Here is a 17,225-nt window from a genome sequence, read left to right as displayed (position 1 = left end):
TTTTTTTTCTATGTACACAGAAGGCCTATTTCTCTCAAATATTATTCACAGATCTGTCCAAATCTGTTAGTGAGCACTTCTCCTTTGCCGAGATAATCCATCTACCTCACAGGTGTGGCATATCAAGATGCTGATTAGACAGCAGGATTATTGCACAGGTGTGCCTGAAGGGACGTTCACATTGTACGCGCAAATGGCAGCGCTGCGCTGTGACGTGCATTCAGGTGTTTGGAAAAAAAACGAAAAAAAGTCTACACTGAATACACGTGGATCCACAAACGGAACATGGACGAGAGGTTGATTTTGGCCGTCAGCGATCTCCCAGAGCTGTACGACAAGTTCGAGGTCGTAAAGAGACCTCGGTCGCAAAACTATGCTGTGGTGCATATTTCCACAATAATAGGCATTTAAATCATTCAGGTTTGTTTTAGCTATGTGACAACAACATGGACATGTCTTCACTAAAAACAGTGAGTGCATTTCTTAAAACAATTGGTGTAAACTGCACCGCATAGTGACTGACCTGCAAAAGTGTGTATTTTGATTGAAATCTTTTGTGTCCAAAGCAAGTATTTATACCCATGACCCAATCAAACTGACAAGTCCTCACGCCATTGTTTGTACCAAGATAGTGAAACTGCTTTGTGTTGTCCATATTTAACAGTTCACTCTGGAAGTATAGTATAATGAACAATGCACATGAAAGGGAACACATTATGGGACACACTGTCATCTCTGATCTGAGAAATGTGCCAAAGCAACAGAGAAGTGTACTGTTGTGAGCTGCGAAAACCAAATACCAATTTAATATACAGCTCCATACAGGTATTTGTAGGATATATTTGTATGTTTATATGAAGTAAAATATGTTTGGACTGATTGACACAAGTCATGTTCGTTTTCATTGTAGTTCACATATAGGTATTTAGGTATATGGCCGTTACACAGAATAACTACCTATTTCCAAGTGTGTAAGCTCCAGTTTTGGAGGAATTAATTGCACATATGCATTAAACAAAGTGTTTTCCAGAGTATGAATGAATAATGATGAATGTATGAATTCAGGCTCATAGCTTAGCTTTATCATACCCAACTGCAATAACTGCAGACATCTTGTATGTAAACATGCAGTGACAGTGTTGACATGCAACATTTTATTTAGAAATGAAAACCCATTCATAACCCATCCGCGAAATCGTAGGCCTGACTCTCGTCAGCAGACTGTCTGCTCCCTGTTGAGCCAAAATGACCCCTGGAACCGGTCACGGTGAAAGCGGAGCTCCTGCAGCTGGAATTCCCTCAAGTGCTCTCTGGACCTGAGGGTCTCGTGCCCCCACACCTTTCTTGCTGCGGCTGCCTTCCTCCGTCTTCTCCTCACAACCAGGGCAAGTGCCAAGGCTTTCTTTTGGTTCAAAGACAGAAACATCTTCGCCACCAAATCTCTACTGTGTATCCTACATAATGTTGTGTACTGCTCGTCTGATGTAAACACCGGACGCAGACGGGACGTGCATTCAAATATTGGCGCATGTATGACGTAGATTTGCGCTGCAAATCTACGTCATACTTTGGGGCATTTTCGGCCTTTATTCTTGACAGGACAGATGAAGACATGAAAGGGGAAAAAGAATGGGAATGACATACAGCAAAGGGACGCAGGTCAGAGTTGAACCCGGGCCTGCTGCATCGAGGAGTGAAATCTATATATGGGCACCTGCTCTACCAACTGAGCTATCTGGGCGCCCATGTTTTCTCTTTTTATTGACAGATCTATACGACTCCAGGGTAAAATATGGAATAATTCTGGAATTTATTGATACCATTTGGCATTTGCGATATTCCCCCTCTCCTCAGACGGCGTGTGCTGGGCGTGTCTGGAGGCATTGAGGAGCTGGGCAGTGTGAGATGGGAGCTGGCTTTGTGTCTTCTGGCCTGCTGGGTGATCTGCTACTTAAGCATCTGGAAAGGTGTCAGATCTTCTGGAAAGGTGAAATAATATTTTATTTGCCATTTTTTGCACATTAAGAATGCCCCATTAGACATTGTTTATTTAGTGATACAGTATCTCCATCAAGGGTGTAACTTTGATCAGTACTATATAACGGTGCAATGTCCAACATGGGGGTGGTGATGGCGCAGTGGATATGACACGTGCGGTGCGGGAGATCCGGGTTCGATTCCCACTGCGATACATCAACCAATGTGTCCCTGAGCAAGACACTTAACCCCTAGTTCCAGTATGGGTCGAATTAATTTAGTTAAAATGATAATTGCACCTAAAATTAATTATCCATCATACATGCTTCTACCATCCCATCTGAAAGAATACAATAAATATGTAGAATCCTTCATCTGGCAAGGGAAGAGACCCCTCTTTAATCATACTAAATTGTATTCTGCTAAAAGTTCAGGCGGGCTCTCTCTTCCCAGAATTGACTGGTATCATTGGTCATTCTCGCTCTCGCAGTTGGCTAAAAATAATATGACATACAATGAAGCCCCTGCTTGGGTGCATATTGAAAAATAACTAATTGCCCCCTTTCCATCGGAGGCCTTCTTGACACAGTTTGCCCGACCAATACCAGACCAAAATCCAGTTCTTAAATTTACTAGGGAAAGTTGGAAATTGTATCACCAACATTCAAAACAAACCCCATGGCTAACAACTAGAGCCTCAATATGGCACAACACCAAGCTATGAATAGATAAAAAGGCTTTCTGCTGGATACAATGGGCTAATAAGGGAATATGGTATTTAGATAACCTATATGAGGGTGAACATGTGGTCTCATTTAATCACTTAAAGCAAACTTACAGGCTATCGAACACAGATTTTTGGAAATACCTCCAAATGAAACATTGTCTCCATGCAACTCTAAAAAAATGTCCTGACCCACCAACGGATGTACAGCTTATGTCTTCTGCTAACGGTCACAAAAACGGGTAGAGCTCAGTTTTTTATGCCTATATTAGAGGTGCTAATGCACCTAACTTAAATAGTCTTAAAGTGGCATGGGAAAGAGATTTAGGGTGTGTGATCAAGGAAGAAGCTTGGAAACAGGTTGTATCAAAATGGCATGCTAACGTTCGTGAAACTCAATCCCAGCTGATAAATTATAAAATTCTTAATAGATGCTACTGGACTCCAAGCAGATTGGCTAGACTTCAACTAAGGGATACTGCACTATCCTGGCGATGTAACAAAGATATAGGAACTATGGCTCATATGTTATATGAATGTGACATGGTGGAGGAAACGTGGGAGAAAATCGTACAATTGGTTAATAATATCTTTTGCCTTTCATTATATAAGAACCCTGCCTTGTGTATGTTGGGTATTGTACCGGAGGATACGCATATATCTCGACAACAGACGCTATGGTGCCGTTTAGCTATGGTTTCTGGTTGCAAAGTCATTCTTAGACACTGGAAGTCAGACACACCGTCCTCATATGATGAATGGTTGGACCTTATGTCAAGCATTGCCAGCTATGAACGTGTGATATTTAGAACCTCAGGATGCTTTGATGTGTTTATGAAAATGTGGGGTTCTTTTCTCTCATTAACTGAGAATGTAACACCGGTATAAAAGGGCAAAAAAAAGTCTTCCAAATATATCTTGCCTCTGTGTTGTAACCTACTAGCACTGTAAAGTCTAAGCATTATTTATCTTCTTCTTTGAGACCTGTATGTTTTTTTTTTTTGTGTATGGGGGGGGGGCATTAAGCTGGGTTAAGGGGTTTAAAAAAAAAGTTTAATAAAAAAAAAAAAAAAGGGTGTAATTTTGGATTCAACATTGTGGGGGGTTGAGATCTCCACTTTTGAGCAAATTTGAAATATTTGACCATATCAAGCACTTCATTTCCTGCATTCTGGGGAATTTTTCGTCAACAGTTTGTGCCTTTTCTGCATCAAGTTATGGTGCAAATGTCTTTATTTATGTAAAGGAAATTATAATAGTTTTTTTGTGGGGTTGCACTATTCAATAAAATTTTATTTATACTATCAAATCATAACAAGAGTAATCTCAAGACACTTTACAGATAGAGTAGGTCTAGATCACACTCTATAATTTACAAAAAAACAACAATTCCAGTTATTCATCCAAGAGCAAGCATTCAGTGTGACAGTGGCGAAGAAAAACTTCCTTTTAGGGTGAAACCTGGGACAGACCCAGGCTCTTGGTAGGCGGTGTCTGACGGTGCCGGTTGGGGTTGTGATGAACAGTGGCATTAATAGTCACAATAAAGATAATGGAATTATGACTAGAAATAGTAGTTGTAGTAGTTCATGGCGTAGTAGGGCACTACAGGGCATAGCAGCACATAGCAGATTGGTGTAGCAGGGCATAGCAGGGAGCAGGACCACGGCGACAGCTGCGACCATGATTTAGGTGCCACCCTAATCCAAGGAAAACTGCTGGGTGAAAAAACATAATGACTCCGGGAAATAAGCTCCCCAGAGCTAAGTTAGTAACAAGTATTTCTGGAACATGGATGCACACAGATGGAAAGAGAGTGGGAGAGGAGCTCATTATGTCAAAGGAAGTCCCCCGGCAGTCTAAAACTATAACAGCATAATTAAGAGCTGGTGCAAGGCAAACCTAAGCCAGTTCTATAAGGGTTGGTAGATGAATCTGACGACTATGAAGAGAAGCAGAGAAGAGAAGGGGTGCAGTGTCTGAAGCTATACACCCTCCCGCGCCCGTCTAGGCAAACGCTGCAGCTCCTCACTCCCTAACTATAAGCTTTATCGAAAAGGAGAGCTTTAAGCTTACTCTTAAATGTGGTGACGATGTCTGCCCACCCGAACCCAGACTGGGAGCTGGTTAGCAACTCTGCATTCTGGGAGCGCAGTTCTCTAGGGGGACAATAAGGTACTATGTGGGTGTGACGGAAAGGTGCGTCAGATGTTTGTTGGGTGACCATACAGATATTCTTTTGTTTTTTTATGTTTTGCAAGAAAATATTCTGTGTGAATAGACAATAAAGTTGTATCTTATGTTAGGATAAGCCTATGGTAGACTTGGTTGGCCCTCTTCCCAAAGTCTCAGTCTAAAGCTGGTTACAAGCACAGAATGCAAACCTTAACAAAATTTAAATTAAATTGTATTGTACTGGAAACTGCACATGCAGAACAATTGCAAGTTAAGCTAGTGCTAACACCAATCTGCATTTGTTTAACTTATGAGTTCTCTCAATCCAGCCATGGTAACCTTTTGACTGCGTAAGAGACAAAACTAGAGATGTCTCCAATACTGCCTACAATGCTGGTATCGGAAAGTACTGGAGTTTAAGCACCGATCAGATGCCATGTGATTTAGCCCTGAAGAAAATCTACTTTAAAGTAGTTTTATTTATGTTCTTTTTTCATTATGACTGACTGTCAAACTGGATAATAAAATAAAGTTCTCTTGTGTTTGTTCATGTTTTACAAACAGTTTAACCTGAGCCAGGCCGTACAACAAAGATAGCAATCATATTACATCCATAATGGGATCGTATGGGATGAGTAATTGTTATCGGCCGATACACAAGAAATGGTATCGGACCATCTCTATACAAAACCAGCATGTGTGCCCTTCATTTCATCACAATGTGGACCATGAACATAACAATCCAAAGTGGAAATATCCCAAACCCAAAACTAACTCCTCAGCCAGCCCAATGATCCCAGCCTGAACTATCCAAATCCAGCCTGGAACATTCAAACAGTCATATGTTCATTTTAAGAAACATCTAACATACTTCCATAGAGTGTAAAAGGATTGCACTGTCAACACTATTATGATGTACAACAAACAAAGGTTTATAAATACAGTTACCTTGACGTTGACCTTTGAATGCACATATATAAATATTCAGAAATGCAAACAAACTGCAAAGCTCCCTGATTGTCCTTGCACTGATTTATGAATGAAATGAAATGGCTACTCACCAAATAATTAGTAAGATGGGGATGGATGAAGAAAAGAACAGATTCAAGCTTCACATGTTAAATTGCTCTTCCCAAAATGCAAAATAAAACTGCATGATACTGTTACTTCAGATACTCTGGACGGTTGGTTAGCAGTAAAGTTCTGTATTTTAGGAATACATTATAGTTGATGTTGTTGTATGTTATGTAATTTAGATTCTTGTTTGTATTAACCGTAAAGCGCTGTATTTAACAATAACATTAATACTGTTCAAATCCTGCTGTAAATACAGTGACAGCAATCATTAACATAAAAAATGTTTTTAGGTGGCTTATTTCACAGCTACATTCCCCTATGTGATGCTCCTGGTCCTACTCATCAGGGGCCTGACTCTACCGGGAGCTTGGGACGGGATCTACAGTGCCTTGCGAAAGTATTCGGCCCCCTTGAACGTTTTGACCTTTTGCCACATTTCAGGCCTCAAACATAAAGATATAAAACTGTAATTTTTTTGTGAAGAATCAACAACAAGTGGGTCCCAATTATGAAGTGGAACGAAATTCATTGGCTATTTCAAACTTTTTTAACAAATAAAAAACTGAAAAAGTGGGCGTGCAAAATTATTCAGCCCCTTTACTTTCAGTGCAGCAAACTCTCTCCAGAAGTTCAGTGAGGATCTCTGAATGATCCAATGTTGACCTAAATGACTAATGATGATAAATAGAATCCAGCTGTGTGTAATCAAGTCTCCGTATAAATGCATCTGTTCTGTGATAGTCTCAGAGGTCCGTTTAAAAGCGAGAGAGCATCATGAAGAACAAGGAACACACCAGGCAGGTCCGAGATACTGTTGTGGAGAAGTTTAAAGCCGGATTGGGATACAAAAGATTTCCCAAGCTTTAAACATCCCAAGGAGCACTGTGCAAGCGATAAGATTGAAATGGAAGGAGTATCAGACCACTACAAATCTACGAGACCCGGCCGTCCCTCTAAACTTTCAGCTCATACAATGAGAAGACTGATCAGAGATGCAGCCAAGAGGCCCATGATCACTCTGGATGAACTGCAGAGATCTACAGCTGAGGTGGGAGACTCTGTCCATAGGACAACAATCAGTCGTATACTGCACAAATCTGGCCTTTGCGGAAGAGTGGCAAGAAGAAAGCCATTTCTTAAAGATATCCATAAAAAGTGTCGTTTAAAGTTTGCCAAAAGCCACCTGGGAGACACACCAAACATGTGGAAGAAGGTGCTGTGGTCAGATGAAACCAAAATCGAACTTTTGGCAACAAAGCAAAACGTTATGTTTGGCGTAAAAGCAACACAGCTCATCACCCCTGAACACACCATCCCCACTGTCAAACATGGTGGTGGCAGCATCATGGTTTGGGCCTGCTTTTCTTCAGCAGGGACAGGGAAGATGGTTAAAATTGATGGGAAGATGGATGGAGCCAAATACAGGACCATTCTGGAAGAAAACCTGATGGAGTCTGCAAAAGACCTGAGACTGGGACGGAGATTTGTCTTCCAACAAGACAATGATCCAAAACATAAAGCAAAATCTACAATGGAATGGTTCACAAATAAACATATCCAGGTGTTAGAATGGCCAAGTCAAAGTCCAGACCTGAATCCAATCGAGAATCTGTGGAAAGAACTGAAAACTGCTGTCCATAAACGCTCTCCATCCAACCTCACTGAGCTCGAGCTGTTTTGCAAGGAGGAATGGGCAAAAATGTCAGTCTCTCGATGTGCAAAACTGATAGAGACATACCCCAAGCGACTTACAGCTGTAATCGCAGCAAAAGGTGGCGCTACAAAGTATTAACTTAAGGGGGCTGAATAATTTTGCACGCCCAATATTTCAGTTTTTTATTTGTTTAAAAGGTTTGAAATATCCAATAAATTTCGTTCCACTTCATGATTGTGTCCCACTTGTTGTTGATTCTTCACAAAAAATTACAGTTTTATATCTTTATGTTTGAGGCCTGAAATGTGGCAAAAGGTCGAAAAGTTCAAGGGGGCCGAATACTTTCGCAAGGCACTGTACTTTTACCTGTATCCAGACCTGAACCGCCTGGCTAACCTTGAGGTGACCATTTGATTTAAAACCAATTTTAGAATTAGTCAATTATAGTGTTGTTTTTGGCGGCCAGTTTTAATTTTAGTTTTAGTCTAGTCTTTGTATCAAGCGGTCATTTTAGTATTCATTAGTTTTAGTCATATTCATACTCTTTTTAGTCTAGTCAAGTTTCAGTCGACTAAAAGTCTGAGCATTTTAGTCTTATTTTAGTCAGAATTATCCATGACTATTTTAGTCTAGTTTTAGTTGATGAAAACTGATGACATTTAGTCTAGTTTTAGTCAATGAAAATTGTATTTTAGTCTCTTTTTAGTAATGCAATTCTATTTAATCCAGTCATATATATATATATAAAATATATATAGTAAGTACCTAGTAGTAGAGACAACACCAAAATGTGCTTAGTACACATGGAGTTAGTCAGGTAGGAAGAACCCACACACTCTCTCTCTCACTCACACACACACACACACACACACACACACACACACACACACACACACACACACACACACACACACACGTTTGTCTCAGTTGTTTTCAGCTCCAGTGGCTAATGTCTAAAGCTAACGTTAAAATGAGACACATTAGCCACAGCCTCATGATTTGGCATTAGCTTTCTAAAATAGAAAGTAACGTTATGTTAATGTCTTGACTTACCTCAATTTCATTATGGAACGGCTTGAGATGTCTCTTAAGATTCGTGGTGTTTTTTCCTGTGATTTTGTGGCCACATTTCTCCCCATCTTTTTCCACAATACATTCAGTTTTCTTTTCCACTTCTATGCAAGTTTTTCCAAATGACGTTTATTCTTTTTCTCCCAAAGACGAGCCACGGTCCCAGCTTTCTCTGTGTCAGACTTAATTTAGTTTGGTGTCATTTACGCTCGTCTCACTCTTTAACTCACCGCTGCATCTTCTAAATTAACTAATGCCGCGACGAAGTAACGTTGCCTGCGTCTGCGCAGTGCGACTCGAGTGCAACCTGATGCAGCCCCTGAATTGAGACACAGAGAATAGAAATACTGCAAAATAATAATAATAACGCGACTAAACGAGACAAAATAACGTTATAACATTTTGTGTTGTCTTGTTTTGGTCAATGAAAATGAAGAGACATTTTAGCATAGTTTTTATTTTGTAAACCACATATAGTCTCGTTTTTATTTGTCAACAATATTGCATTATACATTTAATCATAGTCATTGTAACCAGCATTTACATTGCGTCTCGTTTTCGTCACATGATAAAGGTTCGTTGACGACGATATTTAGTCATAATTTTCGTTAATGAAAACAACATAGTCAGTTATCACTACTGAGGAACACCATTTCAAATCTGCCTTAATTTTTTTTGTATATTTCTTTTTCCAATGCATTTATGTGTTTGATCTGTACCATTAGTACATACATCTGCTTTAGTAGCCTAATTGCTGCTAACTAATAACAACAAAACTGTCACTGTATCCACATGATACAAGCCTTCTGTAATTGCGCACCACCCCCACCCCTCCTCCACGCAGTTGCATTTAACCAAGGAGGACATGGAGAATTAAAAAAACATAATTGACAATTCAGAAGCCGGACGACACAATCTTCTGAACGTAGCCATACTGAGAAATACAGAGAGAGTTGTGTGGAACAGAATTAGCTAATTAGCTTTGTATCAACTCATTTAGCAATGACTTGAATGTAACGGATGTTCGTTAATATCCAATTCCAAAGTTACGCACTAAAGCTTTAAAACCGCCTAAATACGATCCGCTGTAAAACCGCTCTAAGCTGGCCGTTCCATTGTTTTCCTATGGGGAGAGCAGTTCCACCCAACTACGCGCAGCTCTATGTCCACAGCGCTGCTGAATAAGGTCTGCCAGAGGAACATACACTCGTGCATTGGAGAAAAAAACGTTCTTGGTTGTCAGCATTTCTTTAGATCTATTACAATCGTCTTTGGTGACTCTGCAAAATAGTCTCGGGAAGGAACTTGTTTTGGTGGATTATTTGCACCCTGCAAACGAAAAGGCCACGTACAATATTAAATAAAATTAACTGTTGACACAATACAGTAACGTGAGCTATTTAAATTAGCTGGATACATGGTTAAAGCTCTTACCAGTGTATCTCCGTGTGTACTTCGTCCATAGCAATCCCACCGATCGGTCCCAAAACGTCCCAGTTAGAGAGGAAATGCTGTAAACATATTCTTTATAAATCTTTACAATCATTCTCCGAAAGAACCAAGGGCCCTGCCGGGAGAAAACACCAAAATTTTTTTTTTTTCTTTTTTTTTTTTTTTTTTTTTGGTTTTTTTCAGGGGTTGGGTTTTTGTTTTCCTCTCACCAGAGTTTAAAGTAAACACAAAGAAAGCGGAATTAGGAATTATCTATTAGGGACCAAAACATCTGTACAAAATGTCATGGCAATGGCATAGTGATAATAGTGACAGCTAACATACGGGCACAACCAATTTAAAAAAAAACACAAATTTCAATCATCAGTTATTTTTCCTGACATTACAGGTCTGGCTAGAGGCAGGATCCCAAATATTCTTCTCCTACAGCTTGACTATAGGGACTCTGAACGTTCTGGGCAGTTATAATAACTACAACAACAATTGTTACAAGTAAGTATAAGTAAGATATTACAGGGACCTTCTGTTATATTCAGGTTAGTTCCAAATGTCTAGGAATGGCTTTAAATATTTGGCCATTAATATTACAACGGACATGCAGAAGCTTTATCGGGAAAACTTGTGTCTGCTATTTGAGAAAGACAAATCAGACCTGAACAAATGGAAGACACTTCACCTATCTTTAGCATGAAAAGTGAATTGTATAAAAATGAATGTGCTCCCCAAATTTCTCTGTTTCAGTGTGTTCCACTTTATCTCCCTAAATCTTTCTTCAAATCTATTGATAAGGTCTTCATTTCATTTATATGGCTGTCTCTGTGGTTTAATGACCTAATGCAGTTCATACAGTTAGAGAAAATAAAATACAGTCTCAGGGGGTCCAAGGACAAATTATTTTCTGTCTGGGATCCAGTGCTGAAAAACTTGGGTAAACGTAAGACTGTGCCCACTTAGCAGCCTATTAGCATTTACAGTTGTATTATTCATCCATGAGAAATATAGTGTGCAGTACACAACTTCAACAATGGTGAGCCTATGTTTGTGTGTTTTTATTTATTTGTATGTATGTATGTATGTATGTATGTATGTATATATATATATATATATATATATATATATATATATATATACACTGTGTATGTATGTATGTGTATATATATATATATAAAATGTGTGTAGAATTATTATTTTTTTATTACCATTTTTAGTATTATCATTATTGTTACTATCCTTTCTACTTTCTGGATAGGTGTCCTATGTGTTCGGGGGGGGGCAGTAATTCATACAAAATAACGATGTGAGCATTGGTTCATAGTTCTTTTGTGAATGTATCTATGTACATATGCTGTACTATCAGTGCTCAATAAAAAAAAAGAAAAAAAAAAGAAATGGGTTTTGTATGAAAGCCTTGGTGATCCATTTTCTAAGTCTGATCTAAATTAGTTTTCTCTCTTGCATTCATGACTTTTATGAGGGTTTGCCAGGATGATCTAATTTCCATACATTCCATTTGATTCTACCTGTAAAACATTTTTGACCTGTTCTTAAGTCATGAACACAGGAGAGAAAATAATTCAGATCACTTGCCTCTCAGGGGTTCCGTATTTTTGTCATTACAGTTCCTGTTTCTATCCTGTTTTGTTGGTGATAAATTAAGACATCACCTATTGTCTCTCTTTCTGTGGCCTCTAGGGACTGCTTTTGGCTCTGTCTGCTGAACAGTGGGACCAGTTTTGTTGCTGGATTTGTCGTCTTCTCTGTACTTGGATTCATGGCTCAGAAACAAGGTGTTAGTGTTGACACTGTGGCTGAGTCAGGTATAACTCTTTAAAAAAGCAAGTCTTTGAAAAAAAATATATACTGTATGTATCAGTATTGACTCTCTCCATGTTAATTTCCAATACACAGGTCCAGGTTTGGCCTTCATTGCTTACCCTCAGGCAACAGCTCTGATGCCTTTTCCACAGTTCTGGACTGTCTGCTTCTTCCTGATGCTTATTCTGCTGAGTGTCGACACGCATGTAAGATTGTTGCACCAAGTGCCACAATCCAGCTCATAGGCTGAAACAGAGTTGGTAGAAAGGGACGAGGTTTAGGCGTAAAATAAGCATTTATTTACAGAAACCAGAAAAAACGTGGGAGTCAGCATTCAGTCATGTACGTGTATTGCCGTTTGGAAATGTCTGTAATAAGCAAGACAAAAAAAGACATCGGGTGGCAAACTTTTTTTTTGCAGGGTGGTAGGGGAAGACTCACGAATATTGGGAGGGAACTCATCCCTGAATGGCTAGTTCTCGTTGCCTCCTCTGGTTGTGTTGGTTAGGTTTAGGCAAGAGGAGTGGGATTGGTCATAGTTAGGGTAAGAATATCAGGGCGAGCCAATCGGGGATGAGTTCCATAATGACTATTCATGAGTCTTCCCCTACCACCATGCAAAAAAAAAAAGATTTGCCACCACGTTAGCCCAGATGTGGCTCTCATTTCCTTTAAATTACATCCTTGTTTCCTTCACTTGCTTCTCTTCCTCACGTCTTAAGCGTGATTTATGCTTCTATGTAAAATCTACACCGTGGGACGCGGAGACACGGACCTACGCCGGACCCTACACCGTAGCCTGACGTGCACCTCTGGGAAAATGTAACTACACGTCGCGGTGACGCACCTCGCTCGGCCATGGCTTGGTAGCATGGCTTGGTAGTATGCTGCGGTCGCACAAAAGCAGAAGCACTTGTCACAAACATACTGGCAACAGAGTTTTGAGATTCATGTCGACCAGTTACCAGAGCAAAAGCAGAGACCAAAGCAGAGCACATGTGGAACGTGGAAGTCAGTAATCAGTCATGTATGCGTGCATTGGTGGGTGGAATTGTCTGTAATAAGCAAAACCGGCACATCTAGTGGAGCGTAGGGGTGGGCAGACTCGCAGGTAGAAAGAAATCATACAACTTGCTCCTTTCTTTTTGCCCCCAGTTTGTGACAGTAGAGAGTGTTATCACCTCTGTAAGCGACTTGTTTCCAAAGCTGTTACGCGCACCAGTGAAGCACGAGATCTTTGTCCTTGTCATCTGTGCGTCCTTCTTCCTCATGCACCTGACCCTGGTCACTGAGGTAAACAAAATGTTGACGAAAAAGCACATTTATGAAGCATATTTACACATGAAATCACAGTGATGTTTTGAAAATGTTTTCCTCTAGGGGGGAATTTACATATTCCAGCTAATTGATTATTATGGTTGTACCAGAGCCTGTCAGGATTTTATGGCTGTATGTCAATGCCTGGCTTTGGGATGGATTTATGGTAAGTAAAAAATCACTCACTAATTATCTTAATTAATTATGCCATTTTGATTATGTGGTTTGGCTTTTCATGTGCTTTTATTTTTATGACGGCTTTCTATTTTTGGTCATCCAGATATTAAAGTTTGTAAGATGAGAAATACAAGCACACAAAGAACTGGGAAAAGCAGTGATATACAATTTGAATAAGTGGCATTGTAATGACTGATATTGTTGGCCAAAGGGAGCATGTATAAAGAAAATAAAATAGGGCCCAGAATGCTTCCTTGAGGAACTCCATTAAAAATATCAAGTGTTTACTACCTTCAGCAGGGCTGCTGCAGAGTTATGGGACCAATTTTGTTTAAAGAAAATGTGTTATTCAGATGAACATGTAGTTTGTTAAAAAGAATACTCCAAATGGAGTCAGCAATGTCCAGAACAGACCTTTTTATTCTTGTTTAATCTTGTTTCCTGGGAAAGTTATTAGAAGCTGAATTAAAACGGTCTGGCAGAAACAGGGTCTACAACACATATGGATGACTTAATTTTGTAATTGGAAACACTGATTTAATTGTTGTTAACCTTACTGAAAATCATTCTAGGTGGAGTTTTTTTAGACACAGAGATCCCAAGCTGTGTCTTTTTAAATTTTTTAGTGTCTAGTATGCAAAAGACTTGTGTCAATGTCAGTATCAACTTGTCTCAATGTCAGTATTTTGAAGTACAATTCAAAGACTTGAACATAATGTGAAAATGAAAATTTTAAAAATCTTAACTTCCATCAGGTGCTGACCGCATATTTAACATCATTAAGGACATGACAGGACAGAGACCATCAGTTTTCTTCAAACTATGCTGGAATTACATCGTTCCTCTACTGTCACTGGTGAGTCAGAAACACTTTGTTTGCTCCTCACTAGTCGCCATATTTTCCTGAAATTTAGCAGTTTCCTCACTAAATCAACTTGAATATGCCTTCCAGTGTCTACACAGTACAGCTGAATTTGATTCATTTGCATGTTTTACAACCTCCGATAGCACTCTAAGCAAATGTTATGCTCTATAGTCATACACTGAATTGCATTCAGTTAGTTATTTATAATTTATGTTGAGTCCACAACTATGCAGTTTCAGAATTTGCCTCTTCTAAAGTATCTCCATTAACTTTCCTTCAGACAGCACCTTTACTGTGTTTTGTGTGTTAAGTGTCCTCACTTTGTTATTCAGTGAATGACACATTGTTGTATTCATATGTCTCTGGACCATTAACTGTTAACATAAATATATAGTGTCTATCCTCTGGACGATATTTTGTAATTACCATTACCAACAGTCTAGTGTGTTCATAGTCCAGCAAAAGTAGACTAGTCTTGCTTTTCTCCAGTTTTCCGGTTTTCTTTCAGCAACAATGTACTAATATTTATTTATAAGAAACTCTTTACTCAATCCCCCCCACCCCTAAAAAAACCGTAATGTAACTCTCTGCACTTTCCCAGAGCTCCTTTATCCTGTACCTGGTTGATTACCAACACCTAAGGATCAACGACTGGTACGTTTACCCTGACTGGGCGTACGCACTAGGATGGGCCATGACCCTCTCCTCTGTTCTCATGGTGCCACTGTGGGCAGCTGGACAGATGTGTTTGACAGCAGGAACCTTCAGACAGGTCAGTGTTCAAAGAAAAGTTGTAGATCATGTACAATGTGAGAAAAATACACAGCAAACCAATAATACCATAAAAACCTCAACATAGAGTGCATGACAGCTGGACAGTGACAATGGAAACTGAACCAACCTCTTCTGTAAGGTCTAACACCAGCCTCGGGATGTGACTATACTGTGTGGTGTATCTGTATTTATCTAAATCTCTTGTCCCCAGCAGAATAGTGCTCTCTTTACTGTACTCAGAGCTGGGCGATATGGAGAAAATATCTGGGCAAAAAACAACTTTTATTTTGAAACACACTGCACACTGGCAGAGAGAGGGATTTCTAAACTGCACTTTCTGTCCTTGACGACTCATAAAAAACAGCTCATACCTTAGGAACGGTATGACAGGAAATTGTAGTGGTTTTGAAACCGTGACTTTTTCAAACCTCGGTCTACCTTGAAACCGGTAACCGGCCCATGCCTAGTTGACAGTTGGTGCTTCCCCAAAATATTTACACAATGTGATTTTTGATAAATAATCATCAGTAATGTGGATATATCGACTAAGTGGGTAAAATAATAGAACAGCTGGAACAGTCTGGTAAATAAAAGAAATTGCATCACTTTACTGGTATGTAGCCTTTAAAACTAGGAAAAGACAACACATATTAAAATATTACGAAAACCAACATTTAAGACGATATCTAGCCTTATACATCGCTATCGATATATTGTCTAGCCCTATGTACTCATGATTTTACAGTTGTGTAAAACCTTACTTACCTTTTTTTTATTCCAGCGTTTGTCCATTCTTTGTCGTCCTGCCAACGATGAAGCCTTGCAGAAGGAAAGTGAAAAACTGAAAGAGGAGGAGGGGACGGTCGAACTCAGGGCGTCTGTAGTGACGTCTGAACTGCAAAGTTCCATTAACTAGACATCACAGCGCTCATATGAGCTTCTTGCAATAAATGTCGTGTAACTCCGAGATTTCAGTGATACCAAGCTCACATTAATGCGTAAATGACAAAATGAATGAATATTTTTTTCAATAAATACATTATTTAGGCCATTTATCAAGCAAAGATGACACTCTGTGGATGAATTGAAGTTTGTGCTGGTCTATATAATTACAAATTGAATATCTTGGGGTTTAGGGCTGTTGGTCAGACAAAACAATCAATTTGACACTGACATATAGTTGATGAAAAGAATAGAACAATTTTTATTAGAGGTGCACAGATTAAAACTTTCTAGGCCGATTCCGTTTTCCGATTTTCTTTGAGTTAGGCCGGCCGATTCCGATTTAATTTTTTCTAACCACTTTACAGCACACGCAAATATTTATTTTCTATCTTTTCTTTAATAGAACATTTTTTGACCAGATAATGGATCACTATAAAATAGAGCTATATAAATTACTCCTGGTGTGGGAAATTCACACACATCTAAAGTGCAACGTTAGAACCATTTCCTTCTTTTCACATCCAATATCACAAAAAAAAAGAAAAGAAGTGATTTTGGTTTTTGGTGTCGTCCCTCCTTCCACGCCCTACTTTTTCCTTGCAGGTGTTGCAAACTTGTTATCTTCTGCTCACACGCTGAAGAATCTCCCAACAGCTGACATGTTGCAGGTTAATTCACCAGGTTCCCTACATGTGCGAGAATAGCGCCGACACGTGCATCACACCGTGAGAGGGTACGCAAAACACACGGCGGAAAAGTTGAGAGAAAGGAAAAAGATGGCGTGCTGTGGCGTCCGTGCGTCCTTGAGAACTGTAACTCGTATAACTTCTGTTGTCTGTTAATTGTAGCGTTGACCGGCATGAAATCGGCATATGTCAGACTGACCTGCCGGTCACCAGTCATGGCCGAGCACGTAAAAACCGGCCAGTTCCGGTCACCCGCTGGTCTATCGGTGCATCTCTAATTTTTATTTATTTCTAATGAAAATAAGTAGTTGCATCCCTAGCTTTTATGACAGTGGTGAGGATGCCCTTCTATCCAGATGTGCACAGAAGTTTAAGTGTTCAAATGTGTGCTGAAACTACACAAGGACTCATTTATCAAACTGTTTAACATGCTGCTGATACAGCTTTGACTAGATTACACCATCCCCATTACAACATTCATTTTTATTTAAGCACTTCAAAGTACTCCCTTTGATA

At 39.5% G+C, this 17,225-nt stretch overlaps 1 protein-coding gene across 1 annotated transcript; it reads left to right on the top strand.

Moving 5' to 3' along the window:
- Positions 1 to 285: 285 nt before the first annotated feature.
- On the top strand, positions 286 to 15,994 carry LOC120567712 (sodium- and chloride-dependent GABA transporter 3-like). Its single transcript, XM_039814680.1, has 12 exons — positions 286 to 338; positions 1,855 to 1,987; positions 6,244 to 6,369; positions 6,642 to 6,650; positions 10,519 to 10,622; positions 11,823 to 11,947; positions 12,039 to 12,151; positions 13,101 to 13,238; positions 13,326 to 13,428; positions 14,195 to 14,295; positions 14,906 to 15,076; positions 15,860 to 15,994. The coding sequence occupies exons 1-12, from the start codon at positions 286 to 288 to the stop codon at positions 15,992 to 15,994; spliced, it is 1,311 nt and encodes a 436-aa protein (XP_039670614.1).
- The last annotated feature ends 1,231 nt before the right edge of the window (positions 15,995 to 17,225 follow it).

The sequence above is a fragment of the Perca fluviatilis genome, chromosome 11 (assembly GCF_010015445.1).
Source record: "Perca fluviatilis chromosome 11, GENO_Pfluv_1.0, whole genome shotgun sequence".
NCBI classification, from domain to species: domain Eukaryota; kingdom Metazoa; phylum Chordata; class Actinopteri; order Perciformes; family Percidae; genus Perca; species Perca fluviatilis.
Note: the sequence above shows the minus strand (reverse complement) of the source record. Positions and strands in the feature narration are given on the sequence as shown.

Bases quoted from the DNA above. Each gene is read 5' to 3' on its own strand.
- LOC120567712 (XM_039814680.1), top strand. From the start codon at position 286: ATGGACGAGAGGTTGATTTTGGCCGTCAGCGATCTCCCAGAGCTGTAC. The intron at 1,988-6,243 runs GTGAAATAATAT...AAATGTTTTTAG, and splicing joins GTGTCAGATCTTCTGGAAAG to GTGGCTTATTTCACAGCTAC. The intron at 13,429-14,194 runs GTAAGTAAAAAA...AACTTCCATCAG, and splicing joins GGCTTTGGGATGGATTTATG to GTGCTGACCGCATATTTAAC.